Here is a 12,031-nt window from a genome sequence, read left to right on the forward strand (position 1 = left end):
GCCTGTCCATCCCCTGCCTTACACCTATCCATCACCCAACTCACGAGGTTCACCTCCCGATCATCTGACAACAGTTAGCAAACTGATCGCCAACTGCCAGTGGAGCACCAGCTGCCTGCTGTTGCCTGGAAGTTCACTGTTACAGTACCTGCAGGTTTGATTACACGTGGCTGCCGCCATTTTGAGACAACAGCCAGGCCCTGTAGGACCCCCTGTAGGACCCCTGGCCAGACTGACTGAGCCTCCTCTCCAGGATACCTCAGCCCAACCAATCACTCCCTGCCTCTGGGGCCCTCATATTGACTGACTGCTCCCTGCTGCCAGGACCCCCAGACCAACGGACTGCACCCTATCACCGGGACCCCAGACTGACTGATTGCACCTGGCCTCCAGGATCCCACAACCACACCAAACACACCGGACCTCCAGGACCCCGGCCGGACCAACTACATCCCGTCTTCAGGAACTGCAGCTGACCACTTCCACCCCTGAGCTGCAGCTCCCCATTTGCCAACACATTTCGAAGCCAGAGCGGCCATCTTGGATAATCCTGGAAGCCAGAGCTCCGATCTTTGGGTGGGGCAAATGCCATCCTGAGACGCCTGCTGGAGGCTTGAAGCTCACTGTCAGGTACCTCTCATGCATCAGGCTACTGAACACTGGGAGGTTTCATTACTATATGACTGTTATACAGTAGATTTTCTTTTTTCTCCTTTTTAAAAATTTAAGTTTTTATTTCTTTACTTTTCTTGCACTCTTTTCTTTTTGTTTACCTATTCCCTCAGAGTCTCTTTCTCCCTTTTTTGCATGCTAACATCCAATTTCTTTTGATTACACTCTCACCCTTTCTATTTTCTAGAACTTCTATATATTCTTTTCTTATCCCATTTACAGCCACATTCTACATCCCTCTGCATCCTCTTTGTCCTCCATTAGAAACTGCAGACCTTATTGCAAACCTGTTTGTTTTACCAAACATAATATTTAAACTCATTTTGTTTACTATGACAATTTTGTTATTGTCCCCATAGGGGCTATTTGGTCTAGGATTGCATAGTGTCTGATTTGGGCACTGCTAATATTGATCTCCCCTTAAAGAAACGTTTTTGGAAACCTATAGAGCCACTATAAGCCTATAGGGGGAAATCTGCAATACCCCAGATCTACACTGCTAGAGAGGAAGATACATGAACAACATGAAAAAACAAGGGAAGAAAATGATCCAAACAAATCTAGATTCTATATTAATAGAATCCAATGACAGTATGTAAAAAGAAATGTCAGAAAAGGACTTCAGATTATACATGATTAAGATGATTCATGAAGCAAAGGATGAGATAAAACAGCAAATGCAGGCCATGAATGATAATACCAATAAGCTGACAGAGCAACTGCAGGAAGCAAAAGATCATTTCAACAAAGAGATAGAGATTCTCAAAAAAAAAAAAAAAATGGAAATCCTTGAAATGAAGGAGACAATAAACCAAATAAAAAAACTCAATGGAAAGCATCACCAAAAGACTAGACCACTTGGAAGACAGAACCTCAGAAAATGAAACAAAATATTTAATCTTGAAAATAAAGTTCCCCAAATAGAGAAGATGGTAAGAAATCATGAACGGAATCTCCAAGAACTATGGGACATCATGAAAAGACCAAATTTAAGAATTATTGGGATTGAGGAAGGCAGAGAGATATAAACCAAAGGAATGAACAACCTACTCAATGAAATAATATCAGAAAATTTCCCAAACCTGAAGAATGAAATGAAAAATCAAATACAAGAGGCTTTCAGAACACCAAATGCACAGAATCACAACAGATCTACACCAAGGCACATTATAATGAAAATGCCTAACATTCAAAATATAGAATTTTGAAGGCTGCGAGAGAAAAGCATCAAATTATACACAGGAGGAGACCAATACGGATAGCAGCCGACTTCTCAACCCAGACTCTAAAAGCTAGAAGGGCCTGGAACAACATATTTCAAGCTCTGAAAGAACATCGTTGCCAACCAAGAATCCTATACCAAGCAAAACTAACCTTCAGATTTGAAGATGAAATAAAATCCTTCCATGATAAACAAAAGTTAAAAGAATTTACAAATAGAAAACCTGCACTACAGAATATTCTCAACAAAATATTCCATGAGGAGGAAATGAAAAACAACAATGCAGGTCAGCAAAGGGAGAAACTACCTTAGAGAAAAACCACTCAAAGGAGAAACCATGCCAACTTAAAAACCAAAAATAAGCCAAATGACTGGGAATACAAATCATATCTCAATAATAACCCTGAACGTTAATGGCCTAAACTCATCAATCAAAAGACATAGACTGGCAGAATGGATTAAAAAGGAAGACCCAACAATATGCTGCCTGCAAGAGACTCATCTCATAGAAAAGACATCCACAGACTAAAGGTGAAAGAATGGGAAAAAAACCTACCACGCACATGGACTCAGTAAAAAAGCGGGGGTTTCCATCCTTATATCAGAAAAAGTGGACTTCAAGCCAAAGTTAGTCAGAAGGGATAAAGAAGGACATTTTATACTGTTTAAGGGAACCATAAATCAGGAAGACATAATGATAGTAAATATTTATGCCCCAAACACTGTTGCATCCCTGTACATCACACAAATCCTTCTCAATTTCAGGAATCATATAGACCACAACACAATAATTCTGGGTGACTTTAACGCACCGCTCTCACCACTAGATCGATCAAACAACAACCAACCAAAGAAACCACAGAACTCAATAACACAATCAATAACCTAGACTTAATAGACATATATAGAATATTCCTTCCATCAACGAGCGGATTCACTTTCTTCTCAGCAGCACATGGAACCTTCTTGAAAATAGACCATATGTTATGCCACAAAGCAGCCCTTAGGAAATGCAAAAAAATAGAGATACTGCCTTGTGTTCTATCAGACCATAATGGACTGAGAGTAGAAATCAATGACAAAATAAGAGAAATTACTCCAACACCTGGAGACTAAATAATATGCTATTGAATGAAACATGGATAACAAAAAACATCAGGGAGGAGATTAAAAAATTCTTAGACGTCAATGAGAACGACAATACAACATATCAAAATCTCTGGGACACTATGAAAGCGGTATTAAGAGGAAAATTCATTGCATGGAGTGCATTCCAGAAAAGAATGAAAAGTCAACAACTAAATGACCTAACATCACAGCTCAAAGCCCTAGAAAAAGAAGAACAGAATAACAGCAAAAGTAGTAGAAGACAGGAAATAATAAAAATCAGAGCTGAAATAAATGAAATTGAAACAAAAGAAACTATTCAAAAAATTGACAAAACAAAAAGTTGGTTCTTTGAAAAAGTAAACAAAATAGACAAATCCTTAGCCACACTAACAAAGAGAAGGAGAAAGGAGACTCAAATTACTAAAAACATGATGCAAAAGGAAATATCATGATAGACACCACTGAGATACAGAACATAATGAGAAGCTACTTCAAAAATCTGTATTCCAACAAAATAAAAACTACCAAAGACACTGACAAATTTCTAGAGACATATGCTCCTCCCAAACAGAACCAGGAGGACATACACAATTTAAACAGATCAATATCAAGCAATGAAATAGAGGAAGCCATTAAAAATCTACCATCCAAGAAAAGCCCAGGACCAGACAGATTCTCAGCCAAGTTCTACAAGACCTTCAAAGAAGAACTCATTCCAATACTTCTCAAAGTATTCCAGGAAACAGAAAAGGATGGTACCCTACTGAACTCATTCTATGAAGCTAATATCACCCTCATACCCAAACCAGGAAAAGACACATCAAGGAAAGAAAATTTTAGACCAATATCCTTGATGAATATAGATGCAAAGATCCTTAACAAAATATTGGCAAATCGTATCCAAAAACATATTAAGAAAATTGTGCACCACAATCAAGTGGGGTTCATCCCTGGAATGCAAGGATGGTTCAACATCCATAAATCAATAAACGTAATCCATCATGTCAATAGACTTAAGGAAATTTATGATTACACAAATGGTATGCCTTCACGCCATGTACAAACAGAGAAACAACCTGTATCCCATTTGTTTACAATAAAGAAAAAATAGACTTAAGGATAAGAATCATATGGTTATTTCAATTGACACAGAAAAAGCATTCAACAAAATACAATACCCCTTCATGCTCAAAACACTAGAAAAAATAGGGATAGTAGGAACATACCTGAACATTATAAAGGCTATTTATGCTAAGCCCATGGCCAACATCATTCTTAATGGAGAAAAACTGAAACCATTCCCTTTAAAAAAAGGAACAAGACAGGATGTCTTCTTTCACCACTTCTATTCAACATTGTCCTCGAAACTCTAGCCAGAGCAATTAGGCAGACCAAAGAAATTAAAGGGATACGAATAGGAAAAGAGGAACTTAAGCTGTCACTATTTGCGGTTGACATGATTCTATATTTAGAGTATCCAAAAAACTCCTCCAGAAAACTTCTAGACCTCATCAATGAATTCAGCAAAATAGCAGTCTATAAAATCAACACACATAAATGTAAAGCATTTTTATATGCAAGCGACGAAACAGCTGAAAGGGAAATGAGGAAAATAACCCCATTTGCAATAGCCTCAAAAAAAAATAAATAAAATACTTGGGAATCAATCTAACCAAAGAGATAAAAGATCTCTACAATGAAAACTACAAAACATCAAAGAAAGAAATTGAGGAAGACCTTAGAAGATGGAAAGATCTCCCATGTTGTTGGATAGGCAGAATTAATACTGTCAAAATGGCCATACTACCAAAAGTGCTATACAGATTCAGTGCAATTCCAATTAAAATCCCAATGATGTACCTTACAGAAATAGAGCAAGCAATCATGAAATTCATCTGGAAGAATAAGAAACCCAGAATAGCTAAAGCAATCCTTAGCAGGATGAATGAAATAGGGGGTTTCGCAATACCAGAACTTCAACTATACTACAAAGCAATAGTAACAAAAACAGCATGGTATTGGCACCAAAATAGACAGGTAGCTCAATGGTACAGAATAGAGGACACGGACACAAACCCAAATAAATACAATTTTCTCACACTAGACAAAGGGGCCAAAAATATGCAATGGAGAAAAGATAGCCTCTTCAACAAATGGTGCTGGGAAAACTGGAAATCCATATGCAACAGAATGAAACTAAACCCCTATCTCTTACCCTGCACAAAAATCAACTCACAATGGATCAAGGACCCTGAAATCAGACCAGAGATCCTGCATCTTATAGAAGAAAAAGTAGGTCCAAATCTTCAACTTGTTGGCTTAGGATCAGACTTCCTTAACAGGACTCCCATAGCACAAGAAATAAAAGCAAGAATCAATAACTGGGATAGATTCAAACTAAATAGCTTTTTCTCAACAAAGGAAACTATCAGCAATGTGAAGAGAGAGCCTACAGAGTGGGAGTATATCTTTGCCACTCATACTTCAGATAGAGCACTAATTTCCAGAATAGATAAAGAACTCAAAAAACTCTACACGAAGAATACAAATAACCCAATCAACAAATGGGCTAAGGATATGAACAGACGCTTCACAGAGGAAGATCTACAAGCAATCAACAAACATATGAAAAAATGTTCACCATCTTTAGTAATAAGAGAAATGCAAATCAAAACTACACTAACATTCCATCTCACCCCAGTCAGAATGGCGATTATCAAGAATACAAGCAACAATAGGTGTTGGAGAGGATGTGGGGAAAAAGGTACACTCATACATTGCTGGTGGGGCTGCAAATTAGTGCAGCCACTCTGGAAAGCAGTGTGGAGACTCCTTAGAAAACTTGGAATGGAACCACCATTTGACCCAGCTGTCCCTCTCCTTGGCCTACACCCAAAGGACTTAAAATTAGCATACTACAGAGATACAGCCACATCAATGTTCATAGGTGCTCAATTCACAATAGCTAGACTGTGGAACCAACCTAGATGTCCTTCAATTGATGAATGGATAAAGAAACTGTGGTATATATATACAATGGAATATTACTCAGCTATAAAGAATAATAAAATTATGGCATTTGCAGGCAAATGGATGAAATTGGAGAATATCGTGCTAAGGGAGATAAGCCGATCTCCCAAAATCCAAAAGGCGAATGATCTAGATGATAAGGGGATGATGACACATAATGGGGGATGGGAGGGGGGCATGAATGGAGGAAGGAGGGACTGTATAGAGGGAAAAGAGAGATGGGAGGGGTAGGGGGGAAGGAAAAAAATAACGGAATGAATCAAACATCATTACTCCATGTAAATGTATGAATATGGAAATGGTATGCTGTTACTCCATGTACAAACAGAAACAACATGTATCCCATTTGTTTACAATAAAAATAAATTAAAAAAAGATTGTTTCTGGTAACACCTGGGTTCAATCCCTGGCACAGCAAAACAATTAAAAAAAAATGGGAATGCTAATAGTTATTTGGGAGGTTATGAATGTAAAGAACCCAGCTATGTAGCATCTGATAAATGCTCAATAAATATGAATTCCTTCTTTAAAAAAAAAAAATAGTCAAGAGAGCAGGTTGTGGTGGGGCATGCCTGTAATCCCAGCAACTTGAGAGACTGAGACAGGAAGATTGCAAGTGAGGCCAATCTCAGCAGCTTATCAAGATCCTAAGCAACTTAGTCAGAATCTGTCTCAAAAAATAAAAAGGGCTGGGGATGTAGCTCAGTAACAAAATGCCCCTGGCTTTAATCACCAGTACAAACAAAGCAAAACAAAACAAAAATCATCATGTGAATTAAAAGAGTGGAAACCATATAGTATTGATTGATATTCCCTGACGGTTGTGAAACTAGGACTATGAATTACTTCTCTAAGTAATCTAAACCATCATTTGTGATATATGCAGACTTAAATCAGTACTTGATACTAAATAACTATGGAGTTTTAGATCATTCAATCCAGAATCAGAAAACAAAACCCTCAAAAATTTGCTCTTTACGGAGTCTCTTCATTAACCAAATCTCATTTATGAAAACTTGTTTTCATATTGTAAAAGGTCACTAGTGGTTTTCTTTGCCAAATCACCATGAACTTCTTTGAAATATTTCCCTCTTTGTAGCACATTTAATATCCTTTAAAATTTTAAAAAGAAAACTTATATAGAACTTAGTTTCTGTGCATCACATTATGTCCCAAAAAGATAAAAGTGCTTTAAAAAAAAATCCTTATTCCTTAATATCCTTAGAGAACTATTCCAGGATCCCCCAAGAACTCCCAAATCCATGGATGGTCAAAGTCTCTTACATAAATTGACATGGTATTTGCACATGACCTGTGCACATCTCCTTTCAGATGACTTAGTACCTAATTATATATTAGTACCTAATATAATGTAAATTTTAAGCAAATAGTTGTTATGCTATACTGGTTAGGGAATAATGACAAGCAAAAATTACTTATTTGATATAGATGCAACTTTTAAAAAATAATTTCAGCTGGGCACAGTGGCACACACCTGTAATCCCAGCGGCTCAGGAGGCTGAGGCAGGAATGATCAGAAGTTTGAGACCAGCTACAGCAACTTAGGCCCTCAGTAAGTTAGTGAGAACCTGTCTCAAAATAAAAAATAAAAAGGCTGAAGATGTGGTTCAGGGGTAAAGCACCTCTGGGTTCAATACCCAGTACCAAAAACCAAAACAAAATAAAAATTAGTTTCAATCTGCAGAGAGCTGAATCTGTGAATGCAGAATCTCTAGATAGCAAAAGGTGAGTGTATACAGCTACTTGTAGAAACAAAATGTCAAAGGGAAAGATGTGTGTAGAAAAGAATAAAGGCTATATACTGTGACAATGCAGATATAATACAAAGTACCTGTGTACTGAAAAGACCTAGAAATAGAACCAAGCCAGTTAATAAATGGGCAGCCTTAGCAAAAGATCATGGTTTGAAATACCATTTTCTACCAACAGAAACCAGTACTTCTTGGAGAAATGATTCTTTCTTTCTGAGGCAGAATATGTACAAGATTTTCTGATGAATGTGGTAAATTCTATACCAGACTGCTTCTTATGGCAGTCAGCTTTTTGTTACTATAACAAATATTTTAGATAATCAACTTATAAAGAGAAAAAGTCTACTTTGGCTCAGTTTTAGAGGTCTGACTTCATAATGAGATAACTCCACTTTTTTTAGCCTGTGCTTATGCAACACATCATGGCAGGAACACATGAAAGAGCAAAATCATTTACCTCATGGCAGGAAAGTGAAAGAGAAAGATGCCAAAATTCCACATTCCCCTTAAGGACATGCCCCCCCAATTATCTGAAAAACTCCCAGTAGGTTCACACTTCTAAAGGCTCCACCTCCCAAAAGGGCCATGGATTGAAGACACTTATCCAAACCACAGTAATTACTATGTCTATATGAAAAGAACTCAGAAGATAACTTGAAAAGGCTGCCTCTGACCAAAGATGAGATAATTTTTTACTTTGAAAAAGGTATACTTGAAAAAGGTTAGAAAATGCTAATTATGAATAGTGATACTTTAATAAATTCCTTACCTTAAGGGGATGATAGGAGTAAATTCACTATTGGGAAAACAGGTAAATAAGAAGAATGAAGCATTTATCCTGTCTTTTTTATATGAATTAACTAATTATCCAAAATATAAATAAGAGAAAGTATCTCTTCACAGAAAGAATTCAACTAATAGCCCAAATTAGAACATCAACCTTTTTGCAACCAATAGTGTTTTAGTGTATCTAGGCACTGAGCATCAATAGCTGCTAAAATCCCATGTGCCTCTTGGTGTACCGCCTACAGTCTTGCCAAAGGGACTGAACCTAAACCTGAATAAACCTCTGGATTCATATGACAGAAATTCAGGGGACAGAAGAGAGATGAACCACATTATGATAAAATCAGCAAAGTCTGGGCTGTGAGAACTCTACAGATAAAATACAAGAAACACATGGGTAAAGGAAAGACTGCAGACTAAGAAACTTATTGAGTACAATATTTGAAAAGGTAAGACTAAAAAAGTCTATGAAAGCACATTTTGGTAATAAAAGCATAAATAAATGCATGGAAATAATTATTTGAAAATTAGAGTCATTACTTTTGCCAGGGGTAGAAGGTGAAATTGATTGGAGCAAGGCATTCATTTAGGCCTTACTGTGGCTGGCAAAGTTTTAATTCTTGACATGGATCATGGTTACAAAAGTATTTGTCACACAGTAATTCATCAAGCTTCTACTATAAATAAAAATGTGCTGCAACCTTAGTAATAAGGATCTATACTTTTGTAAATTAAAAAGGACTGTGTACAGTGAGTTATGTGTAAGAATGAGTTTTTATAAAATAAGATAAAGAATCTAACATTTTACCCTGTCAGCTTTTCGGTTCTCTATTCTTCTCCTCTGATCCTAGAAAATAATCCTAAGTCTCATTCCTGCCTATCCATGCCATAAAGCTTAGGGAGGAATAGCAATTACAATAAGAATATATACCAGTTCTTGCACTAAGGGTTTCATTTACACATGATCTCATTTTATTTTTATGCCCTATAACTAAAGAATTAATGATTTAGGAGGCCATGCTCCTCCTCATCTCCTTTAAGGAATATATTTACAGTTTAATAAAGAATACCTGGATCTCACAATGCCCTCAAAAAGCAAAGTAGGATGGAAAATAATAAGGAATGTCTTTCACAATTTTATTAAAAGGGTGATTGTCCAAACACTGTTCCTAATGGCAAAAAGCAAACAAAAAACATAAGTATCCAACAATGCTTTGGTATAATTGATTATCATAGCTTAAAATGATATTATAGATGAATTTCTACTGACCTAGAAATAGACAGTGTTAATATTTAAGAAGAGGAACTAAAATTCCAGTTTGTCTCAAATAAATGTGCATGTGTATACACACTGGTCTGGAAGTATAAGCAAACTCTGTATAGTTATAGAGTTTGGAGTGTTTAAAACTATTTTCTTCTTTTTGCTTATCTGTATTAACCAATTCTTCTATAATGCATGTAAACTGCAATCTTAAGAAGATTAAATAACTAACTCAAAATCACATTATCACATCATCAAATAGAAGAGCCAAGATCAGAAACTCCTGAATGGCCTGGTGGTTTTTTACTTTTTTCTACACTATAGTTCCTGTCTAATTCATCTGATTCAAGATACCATAATTACATTCTTAAGTACTGAAAGACAATCTCACCTTATTGGCAACAGCATTGACACTTGGTCGAGCATCAAATATAAAGATTTTGTGAGATTGGGCATTGGAATCCATGATGGCTTGAAGGTATTTTTCATCATCTTTGCTTCGCTTCCCACTCACTCCTACCATGGGCTGGCTACATCGAGTGATTGTGGCTTGACTTTCAGGATGAATCCATGATAAAACCTTAATGAAGGTGAAAATGTTAACATACCCTTTACATGCTTTTCTGTTTTTAATGCTTCTTTAAAAACAGTCCTCTCCGAAGCTCTGCTTTCTAACTGAAACCAACACATAGCCATAAAAGGACAGCTCATATTATTCGGAAAAATCATTATCTTTCAAGCCAACTCCAGCATGTGCAAAAGTTCATCTAATTCTTAATCACATAATGATTTATGTAAGTCACTGTTCATTTGGAAGTGCTGTGTTTACAAGAAAATACATTAAAAAACAGGGCTAAGTACTTAGACTGCTTTTAAAGTTTCATTTTTTTATCAGTAAAACTGCCCAACTCTGAAGTTTTCAGAATCTATGATAATTCTGTACCTAAAGTAATTTGAGATGATCTTTCTAGATCCAGTTATTCATTATAAACTTGTAAAGTTTTCTTCTTTCTTGGAATTAATAGAAAAGAACATTTATCATTTTGACTAAAGAATATATAATATAAAGAAACAGTAATACACAGCAAAAATTGTCAAGAACCATGCAATTTTGTTTTTTTTTTAATTTTGCAGTTTTATTATTTAAAATTTAAGTTTTCATTTTATTAATAACTCCAGTTCCAATATCTCAATTAAAGACTTGCAACTTTAGATATATTTATTCTGAACCCAATTCTCCAATTCATTAATCTCAGCATGGAGCAGATTACTGAAACTTTTGCACTCTCATCAAAGCATCATACTTACTGGGATGCGGCCCCTTGACCTAAAGGATGCCACTCTCTTTAATTCTTCATCAGGAATATTTGCTGGTACAACCAACAGGGCAGGGTATGTATCACAAAGCTCATATCGTTCATTTATCTTTGTTATTCTCCAGCTTTCATTTGGAATTCCCTACACATGAAATAAAATATAACACAAATTATTAACTGAAATATTAAAAGAAACCAGAATAGTAGCCATTCTTTTCAAACTCTCATATTTCCATTATCCATCTCTGAAACTACTAGAATAGCAGTCTGACTATGGTGGTCATGCTTTTGGGATGAGATATTCTAATGTAAGGCTCTGTGTTCATTTTTGTACCAAAATTTTAATGTTAAGTCACTACTAAATATAGTAAAATGCAAGTCTGTGTCAGTCAAGGAAAGGAACTAACTGCAGATGCTCCCTTAGTCATACCTAAATGTAAATATGGTCCTCAGTTACAATTAGAGTCAATTTTAAAACTGTATTCTTCCAATTATCTGATTAATACAAATACATTTCTCAGTAAGAGGTGAAATCTTCATTATAGCTACTCTGGATGATTTTGCTCTACAAGAAGTAATAGTCTCTTAGCAGCAGAAATCCAATTTTTAAAAAACTGATTTTTAAAAATGGACACAAAGGATAATGGTAAGGAACATAGGTCTGGAGTTAGATTTCCTGAATTCAAATCCTGGTTTCCACACTTATTAGTTGTGTTGCTTTGGGCAGATTACTCAATGTTCTGTGCCTCAGTTCACTCACATGCTATGTAGATAATATTGGTAACTAATTATAAAGATGAAATTAACTAATATTTACAAAATATCTAAGAAAAGCCTGGTATCTCTGGTATCTATATGTGTA

General features: G+C 36.0%; 1 protein-coding gene across 3 annotated transcripts in view; it reads right to left on the reverse strand.

Moving 5' to 3' along the window:
* Mtmr2 (myotubularin related protein 2) overlaps positions 1 to 12,031 on the reverse strand; it is a 109,570-nt gene that overhangs the window by 15,575 nt on the left and 81,964 nt on the right. For all 3 annotated transcript variants that reach the window (XM_047516733.1, XM_047516734.1, XM_047516736.1), the window contains 2 exons: positions 11,162 to 11,311; positions 10,245 to 10,433 (listed from right to left, as the gene is read on the reverse strand). In XM_047516733.1, coding sequence (XP_047372689.1) covers positions 10,245 to 10,433; positions 11,162 to 11,311 — 339 coding nt within the window. The remainder of the gene's footprint in view (positions 1 to 10,244; positions 10,434 to 11,161; positions 11,312 to 12,031) is intronic.

The sequence above is a fragment of the Sciurus carolinensis genome, chromosome 11 (assembly GCF_902686445.1).
Source record: "Sciurus carolinensis chromosome 11, mSciCar1.2, whole genome shotgun sequence".
NCBI classification, from domain to species: Eukaryota; Metazoa; Chordata; class Mammalia; order Rodentia; family Sciuridae; genus Sciurus; species Sciurus carolinensis.